Genomic DNA, 16,496 nt, shown 5'->3' with positions numbered 1-16,496 from the left:
AATCGTTAACCACTCAGACAAAGCTGAACGATCCTGTCAGCTCGAGCTGCTCGGTGGTTGATTTAATTTATTGATATTAATACTTCTTTTGAATACTTCAGAACAAAGAACGTGTTGAATAAATTCAGTGATATATGTTTACACGTACAAACCATGAGTCAGAGCAGCGCTAAATAATAATAAGAAGTATAACTGGTGAAATAAAGATCCGGCTCTTCTTGGAGTCACATGATCCGGATCCCTAAAAAAGATCCGAACTTCCCATCACTAACAATGACGTCACCCGGGAGGAGGAAGAAGATTTGGCGCGGAGAAAATGTCGACAGTGACGGTGCCGTCGGTTCTGGACCCGGTGGACCCGGTGGACCCGGTGCACGGTGACCCGTCCAAAGCAGACATCCTGAGAGGAATCGTGGCCGAGAAGCTGACAACAGCCGCGCGGGAAATCTTAGCGGCGGTCGAGAGAACCGTGACCGGATACGAGGCGGAGGCGGCGGCTCTGAGGCGGCAGCTCATCCGGCAGAGGAGGCAGCTGGAGCGGCTGCTGCGGCCGCACGGCGCCCCCTGCTCCATCGGTGTGTACCTGAGTACTATTACTGACGTGTCATGCAGTACAAGTACACGTTCTACACGTTAGCAACCAGGGTGGAAACTTTCCAGTTGGAAACTTTCCATGGGAATAAATGGGAATTTACAAAAGTTTGTCCTTTTAACTTGAAAATATGTTTTTGTTTAATATTTTTGTGAAATTTACCAGAAACTTTCCACCGTCTTTGCAAACTGGAGTGAACAAAGTGTCTCAGGCTACGCTCCTTGGGTCCTTGAATTTGTGGGACCTGGGCCTGGAAAGTCCTTGAAAAGTCATTTTTTTAATTTCCTGTTGGAGTAACTGTCCACCGCCGCCGGCCTGGTGTGACAACAGTTCTGTTTGTGTTACTCGGGTTTGGGTCGGGCTCGGTGTAACACCTCCCGTGTGTCCGGGACATGAAGCCTCAAACGTCCCCTTGTCCTCTTGTCCTCTTGTCCACTCGTCCACTCGTCCACAGACTGACTGAAGTTCTGCACATGCTCACTGTCTTCAAGTTCTTTCTCTTTGTCTCCCTGATCGTGTCCAGATGGGGACGACTCGCCGAGCACGGACGTCTCAGGCCATGCTGAGGAAGATGAAGCTGAAGACGAAGAGTCCGCTGAGGTTCTGGTACAGAGCGCCGGTCCTGATCAGGATCAGAGTGACCCGGTTCACCACATACAACATGCCAGGTTCATGTATGACATGACGTCACCGCACAGTACGTCCCAGTGCTCGTCGTCCTTTCATTGTTTGAACTGATGATTTTCTTGCAGCGGTCCGTCTGAGGTGAAGGACAGGAGACGTCCTCTGGACCTCAGAGTGTGTCTGTTAGAGGACACTGACACACTCAGACAAGACGGTAAGAGTCCACCAGAAAGGTGACGTGTCCTGTCAGGATGTTGTCTCACTTTTTAAACATGTTCAGCTCGTCTTTTTTTTTCATGTTAGTGTTCAAGTTCCCGATCCAGGTCCTGAGCTGTCCTCGAGGCCTGCAGGAGCCGGGCTTTCTGGACCTGCTGAGGTCCACCTTCTCTCAGCTAACCGAGCACTTCGAGGTCTTCACCGCTGATGAAACCAGAACCCTGACACCACTGAAGCTCCAGACGCTGACGCCAGAGGAGATCAGAAAGTCCATCAGGTCCACGAGGAGATCAACCCTGTACGTCCGAGCAAAGGTAGATCATCCACTTCCTGCCGACGACGTGTACCACATGACAGGACGGCGGCGGTCAGTCACATCCACTGTTGGTTTCTTTCACAGAGAGCAGAAGAGTTGCCGGCAACCAGCACGGAGCAACTTCATCCCCCACAGAGAAACAACAAAGACGCAGACGGACTCCATACAAGGTGAGTTCAAGACAGACGAGATGTTCTCAACGTGTTCATCTTCAGGAGACACTGCACACAACGTGAAGGTTAAACCATGCAACTGTTTGTCTCCACCTTCAGTTCTGACAGCAACAAAGACGATCATCTGTCCAGCAACTCAACATGGCAACAACAAATAGAAACAGACGAAGAACAACAAAGAACATCAGATGAAGACGATGACTGGAAACCAGACAGAGACGACGAGGTGCCGAGGGAGAGCGAAGCTGAACGTGACCCATCCAAGGTGACGCGGCGGCTGTCGTCTCCGAAGGCGGCGGCTTGTAACCGTGACGCTCGTCCATCCTGTAAAGTGTGTCACGCTCTGCGCGGGTCAACGAACATGTTGGTAAAACACGCCTGGAGTCACGTGGATGATCCGGAGAGACTCTGCGGAGTGTGTGGAGAACGTTCAGAGTCCTCAGAGGAGCTGCGGAGTCATCTTCAGGGGCACCAGAAAACGCACATCTGTAACGTCTGTGGAAAGTCTTTCCTCTCCGCGACTGGTCTAAGGAGACACGACGTCACGCACACGGGAAACAGACCGTACAGGTGTGAGGTCTGTCAGAAAACGTTCACGTGCAGGTCTCACCTGAAGGCTCACCAGTGGGAACACGCCGAGGACCGACCGCACAAATGTGACGTCTGCGCTCAGTCGTTCGGCTTCAAGCAGCAGCTGAGGAACCACAGCCGGATCCACACAGGTGAGAAGCCTTACCGCTGCGACGTGTGCGCCAAAACCTTCGGCGACCTCCGAAGTCTGTCCCAACACAAGCTGAGACACGTTGGGGAAAAACGTTACGCCTGTCCGGTTTGTGGGAAACGATTCTTAACTCCGGGAAAAGTGAAAGAACACGAGAAGATCCACACGGACAGAGACAGGACGTTCCTCTGCGACGTCTGCTGTAAAACCTTCCACACTCGAGGACAGCTGAAGACTCACCTGAAGACGCACAGCGGGGACAAGATCACCTGCGGACAGTGTGGTAAAGCTCTGTCCTCTGAGGGAGCTCTGAGGAGACACGTGATGATCCACACTGGAGAGAGGCCGTACGAATGTTCAGAGTGTGGGCGGAGCTTCAACACGTGGAGCATTCTGCAGAATCACCTGAAGACTCACTCCGACCTGCGGCCGTTCGTCTGCAGCGTCTGCGGGAAGGCGTACGCTCGCAAAGAATACCTGAGCGTCCACATGAGAGTCCACAGCGGACAGAGACCGTACCACTGTCCCCTCTGTGACAAAGACTTCACCCAGAGCCACTGTCTGAAGACACACATGAAGACTCACCAAAGACTGGAAGACTGACTGAAGACTGACTGAAGACTGACTGAAGACACACCAAAGACTGGAAGACTGACTGAAGACTCACCAAAGACTGGAAGACTGACTGAAGACTCACCAAAGACTGGAAGACTGACTGAAGACACACATGAAGACTCACCAAAGACTGACTGAAGACTGACTGAAGACACACATGAAGACTCACCAAAGACTGAAAGACTGACTGAAGACTGAAGACACACATGAAGACTCACCAAAGACTGAAAGACTGACTGAAGACTGAAAACACACATGAAGACTCACCAAAGACTGGAAGACTGACTGAAGACACACATGAAGACTCACCAAAGACTGACTGAGAGTAGTAGTACTGGTGTATTACTACTCCACCTTCTCCACATTGTCACATCCTGAAACGCAGAACATGTAAACAAATATAAATGAGTCCACTGGAAGTACTTCAATAAAGTAATACATCTGAATTTACTGTTTCTGCTTTCTTTAATGAATATTCTGTGTCATGCAGCTGTTAGACCGCCTCGTTAATACAGGTACAGGTGTACACCTCGTTAATGCAGGTGTACACCTCGTTAATGCAGGTGTGTACCTCGTTAATACAGGTGTGTACCTCTTTAATACAGGTGTGTACCTCGTTAATACAGGTGTGTACCTAGGGACATTTCTAGCTGTTAGTTTAACTTTTAATTAATAAAAATTAATTGCAGCAGCCTCCGTATTAATGTGCAAACAATAAAAAAGAAAAACTATAAGAACAGTTGTATCGTGATGTTGCTGTTTGCTGGTCAGGAGCTGCTGAAGTTCTCTGGCCCTGCTTGGACTGGACCCCTTTCAAACAGCAGGACAGAAGCAAATATTCATATAATAACTGCAGCTGTGTTTCACTAATGCAAAAACTCTGAATCTGTTTTTAAAAGTCTAAACTACAGTTTGTCACTTTCAGACTTTTTCTGTGTCATTATACTTGTTAAAGTCATAAAAATGAAGGTAAATGAGTGATGAGCACCATGTGATGTGGACAACTTGCATCTGACTGATGATATGGTCTTACCTGTATTGTTACTGAGAGCAGAACTGGCAGTCTTATGCAGTATAGTACACTTTAAATCATTGAATCTGTGTTACAATGGTTCTTTTGAATTAGAAAGTACAACATCCAAAATCGGCATCATGACACCATCATCAAACACTTACATGCTTTTTTTAAAGCATGCACATGTTTCACACAACAGGTGGTTTGTTTGGCTACAGGTAGAGACGGCTACTTTAATTCTCCAGAAATACATGAGGCTGAACTTGCAGCCTGGGGGGCCCCAGGTGGCTGCAGTGCTCGTTAATACAGGTGTGTACCTCGTTAATACAGGTGTGTAGCTCGTTAATACAGATGTGTACCCCGTTAATACAGATGTGTACCTTGTTAATACAGGTGTGTCCCTCTTTAATACAGGTGTGTACCTCATTAATACAGATGTGTACCTCGTTAACACAGGTGTGTACCTCATTAATACAGGTGTGTACCCCATTAATACAGGTGTGTACCTTGTTAATGCAGATGTGTACCTTGTTAATACTAATATTAACAAGTTATATAGTTATATAGTTATAATATTGGCATCCTCTCGGTTAATGTTGCTTAAATAGAGAACAAATAATCAACCGTTAATGAGAATCTCTCAGTAATTACAAAATATCCGCATGAGACAGGTGATGTGAAGCTAAAGATCACCTGCACGTCACCTCTGTGTTCTCTGGATCAAACAGAGCAAATGAAACAAACAAGCCTGGTGTGCTTTTATTTTGAAAAGTCTCATTTGTCCTGGCTCTGGACACAGCTGTTGGTCCGTGTTGTGTCCACATGGGGGCGCTGTCCGGCGGTTCTGAACTCACCTGTGTTGTCACTGCAGGCCGGTTCTGATTGGTCCGCGTGCAGGCTTCATATTCTGGTTGGTTCCGGCTCAGCAGGTCAGTGTGGACTTCAGACTGGGACTGAAACTTTGCTTGATGGGAAACTTGTGGTCCGCTCACTGAGCATCATGTCCGGCAGAGTTCTGGTGAAACCCCTGGAGGACCTGAGCCTGGACTCAGGCTACGTGGCCGGGGACCCCTGCCCGTCCCTCAGCCTGTCCTCCTCCGGCAGGTCCGGGCAGTCTCAGCCGCACACGAGCACTCCTCACCGGGGTACCTGGTGGCAGCACCCCGGCTCTCTTTACAGCAGGAACGGCAGCTGGGACACGGTCAGCACGCTGCCGGAGGACGCGGCGGACACCCTGGCCAAGTGTCCCTGCCTGCCCGAGCTGGAGGAGTATCCCTGGACCGAGCGGGAGCTGCGGGAAATCGTGCGTAAAGTCGCGGGTTCGGATGCGTCGTTCACCGGGGAGGCGGTCCACCGGCTGTCCGTTCTGCTCCGGAGAGCTTTGGTGCGGATCTCCCGGGAGGCGCAGCGGCTGAGCGAGCTCCACAGGCGGTGTACGCGCCTGGAGGTCCAGAGCGCGGCGAGGCTGGTGCTGAGCTGGGGCTTAGCCGAGAAGTGCATCTCCTCGGCGGTGAGGGCGGTGTCCCTGCACTGCATGAGCTCCGGGGACGCCGCGCACCAGCGGAGCAAGTCTGCGCGCTGCGGGCTGACTCTGTCCGTGGGCCGCGTCTTCAGGTGGATGGTGGAGACACGCGTGTCGGTGCGTGTGCACGAGTACGCCGCGGTCTGCCTGGCAGCATGCGTGGAGAGTTTGGTGGAGGAGGTGGCCGGACGGGCGCTGCAGGCGGCGGCGGAGGAGGAAGCGGACAGCGGGCTCAGCTGCTGCCCGGTGACCGCGGAGCTGCTGGAGGGAGCCGTGAACCACGACGCGGAGCTGTGGGGGCTGCTGCAGGTGTACGAGCACCTGATCTGTGGCAAGAACGTGAACGGTGAGTTCAGATATTAAGTTGATTATAATTACAGACACAAAGTTAGAGTGAAAGAATCAGAAGTCATGCATCAAAGTTTCTATGTGTGGAGTTTTTAAATGAACAGAAGTTTAGTTCATGTTCTAATGAATATTTAATATTTAATGATTCAATCAGCTGCAGCTGTTTTTTATTCGGTTAAAAGATTTGAGAAGAAATCTACTTTAAATATTTAAATTTACAGCTTGAACAAAAATGATTTTAAAGTTTAATTTCAGTTGTGATAACAAAATGTTTCACATTCTCTTAAACGAGCGGGAGGAGTGTGTGTGTGTGTGTGTGTGTGTGTGTGTGTGTTTTCTGATGACAGAAACAGACTTCTGAATCTGAAACATGAAACTAGTTCTTCTCCTCCAGACGATGTTAAAACAATTAAAGAGCCTGTAACAGTGAAGAGCCAACTGTAGCTGCTGTTAGCTCAGAAGAAGGAGAAGAAGAAGGAGAAGCCCAGCAGTCAGCAGCTTCTATGGACATGATGGCAGAGGAGAAGAGAGTGAAGAGGACGCTGACGGAGGAAGCTAAGAAGAGAAAAGGAGAGAGTGAGCGAGCAAGAAGCCGCCGGACAAGAGTAAATGTGGGACTGACTTTTAGTGGTTGGTGAAATAAAAGGCTGAAAGACAGACGCCGAGCTGGATGATGATTGGCTGTTTTTGATCAGAAGTAATGTAATCAGAACAAATACTCGAGTACAGCTGAACACAGTTACCACAGAAAAAACAAACCTCTCCTCATGAACTCGTCAAACACGCCGTCAGAATTGGCGGGGAGATTTGTTTTGGCAGTGTAATCTGGTTAAACCCGGGTCAGACCCCGTCGGCTCAGGCGCTCACACGGTTGACACAAGGCTTTACAGAGATGAAGTCAGAACCAGCATGAGGCGATGTTAAAACATCCAGACGGGCCTCCTGAGAGGACCCACATCACCTCCTGTTTAATTAAAGACTCATCAGCCTCTAACGAACCGTGGAGCAGTGATTGTTTCATCGTCCTTCAGTCTGAAGTCGGACCATCATGAGAAAACACTGCAGCCTTCCTCTGTTTTATAGTTTTACATAAAGACCAGATGGAGGAACCATCACATGACGTTTCTGTAATCGGACTCTGAGGATCAACACAAACCTGATGGACTCACCAAACGAAGCAGCCAGCATGTGACACCTCACTTTTAGCCTCATAACCCCAAAGTCTGCCACGAGTTCCCCGAGCCAAATCCCTACGGACTGAGCTACTTCTTGTGTATGAAGCTGCTAATCCGACTGCAGAGGAAGTCCTGACCCGGATATCCGATATCAGAATATCCACAGGCTACAGAAGACGACCCAAAACATTGGTGTTAAATCTTAATCTGATGATAGCTGAGGGGTCTGCTGTGTTCCTCAAATGTTGGTATTACTTTTCTCTTTCTTGGGCACTCGGCTCAGCTGTGCTGCAGAGTTAACACCTAACGAAGAGTAGATACCGGGCCAAGTCCAGCTGCCCCAGAAAGAACTTTTCTTAAAGTTAGTACCAAAACTTTGTGGATTCAGGTTCTGGAACCAGGTTCAAGATTCAAATATCAAATATTTATGTTTTCAAATTTAACATCTTTGGTTTTGAAGTGCAGAGATGTCACTAAATGTTTGACATGAATCCAGATGAAGATGATTTGTTTCATACAGCGTCATGTTAAATCTGCAGATTCATAAAAACAGGAAGAATCAGATGTCAGCGAGTGGAAACCGGATCTGATGTGAATCTGCTTAGTGCAGCGATCTGAGCAGCATGATGACATTACAAGCTGTGGATCTGGATCCTGGAAGCTTTCCCCACATTTCACTGCTGGGATTTACTTTTATCATCAGATCGCGGCTCCAACAACGTCTTTATTAAAACCTGACGGGGTACCAGAGTGTGTCGTGCTGCGTTTTGTCGACGGCAGCTACAGCGGCTGTTTGTTTAGCCGAGCAGCCGGCACTCGGAGCCGTGAAGCTGAATGAGAGCTCCTTTGTGTCGCCGGCGTGGGTCAGAGGCTAACAACACTCGCTCATTTACTCTGCCAGCTTCTTCCTGTTCTCTCTCATGGGACGAGGTCTGAAACAGCATGGTGGGTCCATCTGAACTGCTGGTTATTCACTGAAGCAGCTTCTGGTTTTTAGATTTATGGATGGATTTAGTTTAAAAAAACATTCAGCCAATCATCATCCAGGTCCCCAGCAGCAGCTGATATCACCGACTAGTCCAGCAGCAGTCAGCCCAGAACCAGAACCAGACCCAGCAGCAGCTGATCTCACTGCCTAATCCAGCAGCAGTCAGCCCAGCTCGGCGTCTGTCTTTCAGCCTTTTATTTCACCAAGCTCTCACCAACCACTAAAAGTCAGTCCCACATTTACTCTTGTCCGGCGGCTTCTTGCTCGCTCACTCTCTCCTTTTCTCTTCTTAGCTTCCTCCGTCAGCATCCTCTTCACTCTCTGCTCCTCTGCCATCATGTCCATAGAAGCTGCTGTGTCAAAGCTTTGTGATTTACGTCCAAAAATCAAACTTAACTTTTCTATTTCTCTTTATGATCCAACAAACCTCAGAGTCAGTTTTATCTACGTAAGATTCAGACTCTGTTTGGACTCAGCTTAGACTTAACTGAGGTGGGCCTGACCTCCAACACACACTCCTATAAACGCACAATACAAACACACACACACACACACACACACACACACACACACACACACACACACACACAGACACACACACACAGACACACCTTCGTTGCTCTCTGTGGTTCTGTTGTCCCGACCAAACACTTGCAGCATTATACCACGCAGCAGAAAAGACCTGCTGTCTTCAGGCCCAGTGACTGCGCCTCTGTTTTCATCTGACACACACACACACACACACACACACACACACACACACACACTTCAGCATTCTGTTTTTATTCAGCCACATGAACACACGAGCAGGAAATGACTTAATCTGTGTGTGTGTGTGTGTGTGTGTGTGTGTGTGTGTGTGTGTGACACAGGTATAAATTAGAAATCAGTGATTTGTGCGTTGTCCTCTGCAGACTGGTCTCCTGTTGTTGCTCATGAATAGTTTCTTGTTCACACACACTCGCCTCTTTCTTCAGCTGAGGTGTGTTTTCACGTCGGACTGATGAATCTGTTCAATCGGTGATCGGCCTCGTGTTGAACACGCCGTCCCAAAGGTGCCGGACCTCTTCCTCACCTCCTCATCCCGTCCGGCTCCAGCACAGCGCCGCCTGCAGGTTGTAGTTTTTTGCCGTGTGGGCCGACCTCTGCCAGTCTGAAGGATGGACGGTGACTCCCACAGGTTCTGAAGAGCGGTTCTAAAGCTCCGTGTGCCGTGGTCATGTTCAGTAGAGAGTGACCTTAGAGACGTTTCTCCAGCAGAACTGTTGAAGGAGTAAAGAAATCTAAAACATCAGGCTGAACAAAACACACACACACACACACACTCTCCATTGTGCCTTGTTGAATCACACACACACACACACACTCTCCATTGTGCCTTGTTGAATCTGGTATTTGCTGACTCTGATCTTCAAACAATGGAAACAGCTTCAGTGCAGAGAACTGAGGCAGACACACAGCAGCCGGAGTCAAACATCATCAGCTGATTAAAGCTCCAGAAGTGAGTCGGTCTCCATAGGTCCCCACGTTAAAATGTCCAACATGTTCTCAGCCTGGTAGATCAGCTGGGAGGTGGAAGAGGAAGGACTACAAACATGGCGGCGGCCAGGAGCAGCCTCAGAATTATGAAACCTAAAATATGATGAAAGAGACCCTGAGCTGTTAAATCCTGGCTGACATCATTTAAATTAACAGTGTGTGTGTGTGTGTGTGTGTGTGTGTTTAGGTGAGCTGTCGCTGCCGGCCCATGTCAGCCCGTACACGAAGGTTCCCGAGGACTCGATGGAGAGCCGGGAGGACGCCTACATCCAGCTGGAGCTGCGAACACTGGAGCAGGCTCTGCTCGCCACCGGTGTGGGCAGCATCGCAGAGCTCAGTAAGTGTGTGTGTGTGTGTGTGTGTGTGTGTGTGTGTGTGTGTGCCTCCTGTGTTTTGTGTGTTTGTTTAAGCTGTGACCGGCGTCGGCCTCCTGGGACAGCTCGTTAGACGCCGCACGGCTCCCCCGTCGTTACATAACAACCCGTGGCTTGTATCCAGAAAACAAGGGCGTCCCTCAGACCCTGCAGGCCACCGTAGCTCATTATCGGAGCGCTCATTACCCAGAAAGTCAGAGAGCTGAGTGGATTCAGTGTTCAGGCCCGTTTATGGACCGTCTGATGACCACGAAGCACTTTAACACAGCACGTCTGTTTGTTCAGCTTCCTCTGCCTCGTGTGTCTGAAAGGAAACTCCAGAGACTCACGACGACGACAAGGTTTGAGAGAAAGTCATCAGTCCCTTCGAGAAGTCGACTCCCATCTCAGCCACGCTGGCTTCAGTTCTTGTTGTTTTACATGGATGAAGCTTTAAGACACACGAGCTCTCTACAAATATCTGAAGATAGAGTCCGAGGTCTGGAACCAGGATCCAACATCAGTTACTCATGAATAATGTGTGACAACTAAATGCGAATCAAATCTTCACCTTGCAGTTCTCACAGTTTATTTTATGTTATCTGTCCATGTAGCGCTGTAAATATTTAGATGTATGAAAAGTTCTTGTCATGAAAGTTCTTTCAGGTCATCTTTCTTCAAAACAAGTCTGGAGCAACTGGACTAGTTTTTAGATCCGTGAAGAGGAGGGATGGGTACGTTTCACATTTGAGGTCACAGGTTGATTAAAAATAAACTCTGAGCTCCTTGTGCTGGTAAACGTCTCCGGATCAGACCAGAACCGGGTCGACTCCGGGTCTCTCCTCCAGATGCAGCTGTCTATGGGCGAGCAGCAGCTCCTTCAGTCCACTCCACCCGGTCCTCCAAAAAATTTCATGTAATCAATTAATAGTTCATTAAAGATGATGATGATGGTGATGATGATGGTGATGGTGGTGTTGATGATGGTGATGATGGTGATGGTGGTGTTGATGATGGTGATGATGATGGTGATGATGATGGTGATGATGATGGTGATGGTGGTGTTGATGATGGTGATGATGGTGGTGTTGATGATGATGGTGATGATGATGATGGTGGTGGTGATGATGGTGATGATGGTGATGATGATGATGACGATGGTGATGATGATGATGGTGGTGGTGATGATGATGTTGATGATGATGGTGATGATGATGATGGTGATGATGGTGGTGATGATGGTGATGGTGATGATGATGATGATGATGATGGTGGTGATGTCATCCTGCAGGTGATCTGGTGTCCCGGGCGATGCACCACATGCAGCGTCTGCGCAGCTCGAGTCCTTCCATCAGCGCGGCTCGCTCAGCCAATCAGCCGTCGGTATCGTGGGCCGCAGACGCCCTACGAACGCTGTACTACTTCCTGTCCAGCCCACAGATGGAGTCCCTGGAAAACCCCAACCTGGAGCCTCCGACCACGACGCTGAGCAGAGAGAGGTGTGTGTCGTCATGACGAGCCTGTAATCTGATTACTCTGAACACAACAGCAGCCTTTGTTTGTTTCACTGAAAAACATCACATCCTATGAATCAGCTGATCCAAACACTTTGAATTTAATTTCAAAATAAAAGCTAATTAAATGAATCTAACGAGTCTTGTGTGAACGTCCTGCAGGCCCTTCCTGCTCCTCCCTCCTCTCATGGAGTGGATCCGAGTCACCGTGGTGCACGCCGAGCATCGCCGCAGCCTATTGGTGGACAGCGATGATGTCAGACAGACGGCCAGGCAGCTCCTCCCGGGATTGGACTGCGAGCCCCGACAGCTGAAGTGAGCAGCCAATCAGCTTCGTCTTAAAAACTAGTTTGAAGCGGTCCGTGTAGAACCGGGTTCCATGGTTCTGTTCCCCCGCAGGTCCGAGTGCTGCTTCCAGTCCTTCAGGTGTCTGAACGCTGAAGCTGCCTCCAGGAAGTTCACGCTGGACCTCGGCTTCAGGATGATCTCATGCGGCCGAGCCGACCTGGTCCATCAGGCCACGAGGATGCTGGGAGCTGAGGGGGTGAACACCATGGACGACCAGGTGAGGGGGAGGGGCGCCATGACGACCAGGTGAGGGGGGAGGGGCGCCATGACGACCAGGCGAGGGAGGAAGGGTGTCATGACGACCAGGTAAGGGAGGGTCGGCAGCAGAGTATTCATTTTTAAAATAACGAGCGAGCTCTGATCCATCGATACACGTCAAACTTTTTACGCCTCCATCGTTTAAATCCAGTCGACTCTGCACGACCTCTGAACAACAACCGACCGTCTCAGACTCATTAAGAAGACAAACTCAACTAACGAACTTTTGACGAGGTTCAGCTGATAATAGAAAATCATTCCAGGTGTCGACCTCATGAAGAATCTAAAATTTAAAACACATTTGACTTTTTATGGTTGCCTCATGATGTCGTCAGCGTAGAAAATCATCAAAATAAATAAATTATTGTGTCCAAACTTTTGACTGCTGCTGATTATTTCAGAGATTACACTCGGGGAAGAACTGGCGGTACTTTACCACAGTCTGAGGAGCGAGTGGATTATCTGATTATTGTCAGATATTTTGATCATCAGTGAATCGTTTTCAGTGAACAGATCAGTGTTGTTGGGACGTTTGACGTCTCCTCGGGCTCTGTGAAACATTTTATGGACCAAATAACTGATCAATGAATCAAAAAAAAAAAAAAAATCGACAGATTAACAACCTGTCCTGATCAGATTGCTGTTCTGTAAATTTATGACAATTCAGCTTTTTGTTATCACAAACTGAAAATGAGTCGATGTCAGAGATCCACACAGCAGAGAGGTGACCAGCATGTCAGAGGACCTCTGTGTAGTCTGAGGTGTGTGTAGTCTGAGGTGTGTGTAGTCTGAGGTGTGTGTGTGTTCATGCAGGGCATGACTCCTCTGATGTATGCGGCTGCAGCTGGAGATGAAGCTCTGGTTCAGACACTCATCGAGGCCGGAGCTCACCTGGACCTGCAGGTAAACATCTGCTGACTCAGCAAAGCTCTGTCTGCAACACAGCTGGCTCGTGACTGACTGTGTGTGTGTGTGTGTGTGTGTGTGTGTGTTCAGGTCCCGGGCACTTCAGTCCGTCACCCTTCGGTTCACCCCGGCAGTCGGTGCTGGGTCGCTCTGACGTTCGCTGTGCTGCACAGTCACCTGTCTGTGGCTCAGGTGAGGCAGACAAACCGCAGTGATGTCACAGTGTCCTGCAGGGCGTGGCAGTACACTGTGACATCACTGCTGGGTGTGGTCCGACTCTTTAAAAGGCAGCGTCAGCTGTAAACTCGTCTCTTGTGTCATCAGCTGTTGTTGGAGGGTGGAGCTGACGTGGAGGGCGGAGCGCTGCTGGACGGGCAGGAGAGCTCAGCTGAGACGCCGCTGCAGCTCGCCGCCGCCGCAGGTGTGTTAGCGAAGAAGTGTTTAATATGTCATGTACGTACAAACAGTGCAGGTGAGTTCAGGTCCAGACGACGCCTCGCTCTCTGTCTTCAGGTTACTACGAGATGGTGAGTCTGCTGCTCGCCCACGGAGCCGACCCTCTGCTCAGACTGCATCATGGGAACTCGCTGATGTCACCGCTGTACGAGGAAATGAACTGCTTCAGCTACGCTGCAGCACACGGACACAGGTGAGACACGGTCAGACGGAGGAGGCGGCGAGACAGGTGAAAACCCGGAGTGATCTAACAAAGCTTCTCCTGCCGCCTCCTCTCTTCTTCTGCAGGAACGTCCTGAGGAGGTTGCTGCTGCAGCCTCCGCACAGGAAGGAGGACATCCTGTCACTGGAGGAGATCCTGGCTGAAGGAGTGGAGGAGGAGGAGGAGGGTTCAAAGCCTCCATCTCCTGACTCCTCGAGTCCTGTTCCCAGGCTCTGTAAGGCCCGGATGAAAGCTCTGCAGCAGGCGGCGTATTACAGCGCAGAGCACGGTTACCTGGACGTCACCGTGGAGCTCAGAGAGATGGGTGAGCTCATCACGTCTGACGAGTGTTTTAACATGTCGGCTTCAGTCTCAACTGTCTCCTCTCTGCTCCACCCTCTCACCTGCTCCAGGTGTTCCCTGGAGACTCCACATCTGGCTGGAGTCTCTCCGCAGAGCTCAGCAACTGAGCCGGGACAAAGTCATCGTCTCTCTCCTCACGGAGTTCCCCTCCATCAGGACGGAGGACTACACCCCCGAGCTGCTGTCCACGGGCGTCCCGCTCATGTTCAGCATGCTGGAGACCAGCAAGGTACCTGAACGCCTCGCTGATGACCTCATCAGTACACGTCTGAGACATGTCCTCTGACTTCCTGTCGTCCTCCCTCTGCAGGACTACGTGATCACCAAGCGGCTGGCGTCGGTGTTCTCTCGCTGCTACGGCTCCTCTCCGGTTCCTCCCATCCCGCCGCTGGACGTCACTCTGTCGACGCAGCTCGGTAACTCGTCACCGCCGTCACGTGACCGCCCATCGACTCTCTGAACGTAACGAACACGAAGGGTCAACGTTTTTGTCTCCGTCCTCAGATATTCACTTCCTGAATAACCCGGAGATGTCCGATGTGACGTTCATGGTGGACGGGCGTCCGTTCTTCACTCACCGCGTGCTGCTGATGTCGGCGTCTGAACGGTCTGATCTCTGACCCGCCAAATTAAATCACAGATGCTCTGCTTTTCAAAATAAAACTCACGTTCTTGTCTGTTTTTTTGTTTGTTTTTTTTGTCCCGTCAGATTTCGACGGATGCTTTGCGACTCCCACGATGACATCATTCACATCAGTCACATGACCTACTGCACCTTCCAGGTAGGAAACGTCCTGATCTTTGCGTCAACGTGACGGCTCGTCCGTCAGCTGAGACTGAAGCGTGTTTCTTTGCAGATGATGATGAAGTCTTTGTACTGTGGGGGAACTGAAGGACTGATGGTGTCGCACTCTGAAGCCTTGAAGGTAAAATCACTCACCTGTCTGTCGGACATCACTTCAACAGACGAGCAAGCATGTGGCATATCTAGAGGAAAGCCAGCGGTCATTGTCTTTCTTGTCTTGTCCTGAAGTTCTAAACTTCTTTGGACTCATTGTTTGTTGCGTTCGTCGTCGTAGCTGATGCCGCTGGCGTGGTTCTTCGGGCTCAGAGGTCTGCAGAGAAGCTGTGAGCTGAAGCTGTCGCAGAGTTTAACTCTGGACTCTGCCGTCGACATCTACCAGGCGGCCAAGGTACGACAACACGACGGACCACGAGAAAGAAACCGAACATCATTCAAACTGAACTCACAACTTTACCGTGTTCTTACTCGCAGCACCACGGAGGAGCTGAACTCTGCAGGTTCTGTGAAGGATTCTTCCTCCAGAATATGGACCGGCTGCTGGACCGGGAGGACTTCCACCGCCTGCTGCTGGGCGGTGTCAGTCAGGAGCTGCTCTGCCCGGACATGGGCACCAAAGACCGGGATCCACCGGTCCTCCTGAGGGTTCTGGAGGCCACACTTATACAAAGACTTCACAGCCTCCACTCTGCATGTCGAGAGTAGAAGGCAGCAGAAAACCGGGACCTGGACAAGGTCAGCCACACTGATACGAGTGTTCGAAGGGACGGGAGCCATAAACTGTTTTTTTACCTTCGTCTTTAGAGAGAAACGTTAGAGTAGCAGAGAAACATTGAAGTTATTAAAGTTATTTATTAATCTTAAACATTTCTGCAGCCGAGGAGACGATCCGGATCGATGAAGAGAATGAATCCGTTTTGATAATCGAAGTGAAATAAAAAACTGAAACTGACTGATCGGATAAATTTCATTATTTCATTATCATTTATTTTTAAATCTTTGCTGTGAAGTGCCGAAAACTGCAGTTCCTTTAACGTCCACCTGAGGCTGGCTCCAGAAGTGAGTCAGTCTCCATAAGTCCCCATGTCCAAATGTCCAACTTCACAGCAGAAATAAACATGTTTACAGCCTGGTACAAAAAACAGTTTTGGTCTCTGTAGCTAATTTCCCCGTTCATGACAACTGTACTGAGGGTGAATTTATATACAACTCACCTGTTCACATTATATTAAGGCTTAAAGTTATGCAGGATTAAGAGCGTGGTGTCATTCAGCCTCAAGTGGACGTTTGAGGAACTGCAGTTTTTGGCACTTCAAGTTTTCAGGTTTAAACTTCAAACTGATGAGAACTGATAGAAATGTCTTCAATTTTCACGATTATCATACATGACACATGAATAACAAACTAATTTCTCTTAGAGGCAGAAAGTTTCCTTACGGTTGTAAAACCA

General features: G+C 49.5%; 2 protein-coding genes across 4 annotated transcripts; both read left to right on the top strand.

The window, feature by feature from the left end:
- The first annotated feature begins 282 nt into the window (after window positions 1–282).
- On the top strand, window positions 283–3,697 carry LOC104932419 (zinc finger protein 774). 3 transcript variants are annotated; one of them, XM_027281860.1, is made up of 7 exons: window positions 283–575; window positions 1,116–1,266; window positions 1,345–1,430; window positions 1,520–1,746; window positions 1,833–1,918; window positions 2,021–3,252; window positions 3,508–3,697. In XM_027281860.1, the coding sequence occupies exons 1-6, from the start codon at window positions 317–319 to the stop codon at window positions 3,243–3,245; spliced, it is 2,034 nt and encodes a 677-aa protein (XP_027137661.1). In that variant the 5' UTR covers window positions 283–316; the 3' UTR covers window positions 3,246–3,252; window positions 3,508–3,697. The 3 variants fall into 3 exon arrangements, with proteins under 3 accessions (XP_027137661.1, XP_027137662.1, XP_027137660.1); XM_027281861.1 differs by having other exon boundaries at window positions 1,116–1,260; window positions 2,021–3,697; XM_027281859.1 differs by having other exon boundaries at window positions 2,021–3,697.
- Window positions 3,698–5,096: 1,399 nt separating this feature from the next.
- Window positions 5,097–15,994, top strand: LOC104932422 (ankyrin repeat and BTB/POZ domain-containing protein 2). The gene is made up of 17 exons (XM_027281001.1): window positions 5,097–6,140; window positions 10,032–10,181; window positions 11,489–11,696; window positions 11,874–12,026; window positions 12,111–12,276; window positions 13,131–13,220; window positions 13,314–13,415; window positions 13,548–13,644; window positions 13,737–13,872; window positions 13,968–14,206; window positions 14,295–14,473; window positions 14,555–14,660; window positions 14,749–14,851; window positions 14,954–15,026; window positions 15,102–15,170; window positions 15,324–15,437; window positions 15,521–15,994. Exons 1-17 carry the CDS (start codon window positions 5,273–5,275, stop codon window positions 15,749–15,751), a joined length of 3,084 nt encoding a protein of 1,027 aa, XP_027136802.1. The 5' UTR covers window positions 5,097–5,272; the 3' UTR covers window positions 15,752–15,994.
- The last annotated feature ends 502 nt before the right edge of the window (window positions 15,995–16,496 follow it).

This window comes from Larimichthys crocea, chromosome VIII, assembly GCF_000972845.2.
Source record: "Larimichthys crocea isolate SSNF chromosome VIII, L_crocea_2.0, whole genome shotgun sequence".
NCBI lineage: Eukaryota > Metazoa > Chordata > Actinopteri > Sciaenidae > Larimichthys > Larimichthys crocea.
This window is presented reverse-complemented; position numbering and strand designations above follow the sequence as displayed.

Coding starts and splice junctions, on each gene's coding strand:
- LOC104932422 (XM_027281001.1), top strand. CDS start 5,273: ATGTCCGGCAGAGTTCTGGTGAAACCCCTGGAGGACCTGAGCCTGGAC. Junction 10,182..11,488: donor GGGCAGCATCGCAGAGCTCA/GTAAGTGTGTGT, acceptor GTCATCCTGCAG/GTGATCTGGTGTCCCGGGCG. Junction 12,277..13,130: donor TGAACACCATGGACGACCAG/GTGAGGGGGAGG, acceptor GTGTTCATGCAG/GGCATGACTCCTCTGATGTA.
- LOC104932419 (XM_027281860.1), top strand. CDS start 317: ATGTCGACAGTGACGGTGCCGTCGGTTCTGGACCCGGTGGACCCGGTG. Junction 1,431..1,519: donor TGACACACTCAGACAAGACG/GTAAGAGTCCAC, acceptor TTTTCATGTTAG/TGTTCAAGTTCCCGATCCAG. Junction 1,747..1,832: donor CCCTGTACGTCCGAGCAAAG/GTAGATCATCCA, acceptor TTTCTTTCACAG/AGAGCAGAAGAGTTGCCGGC.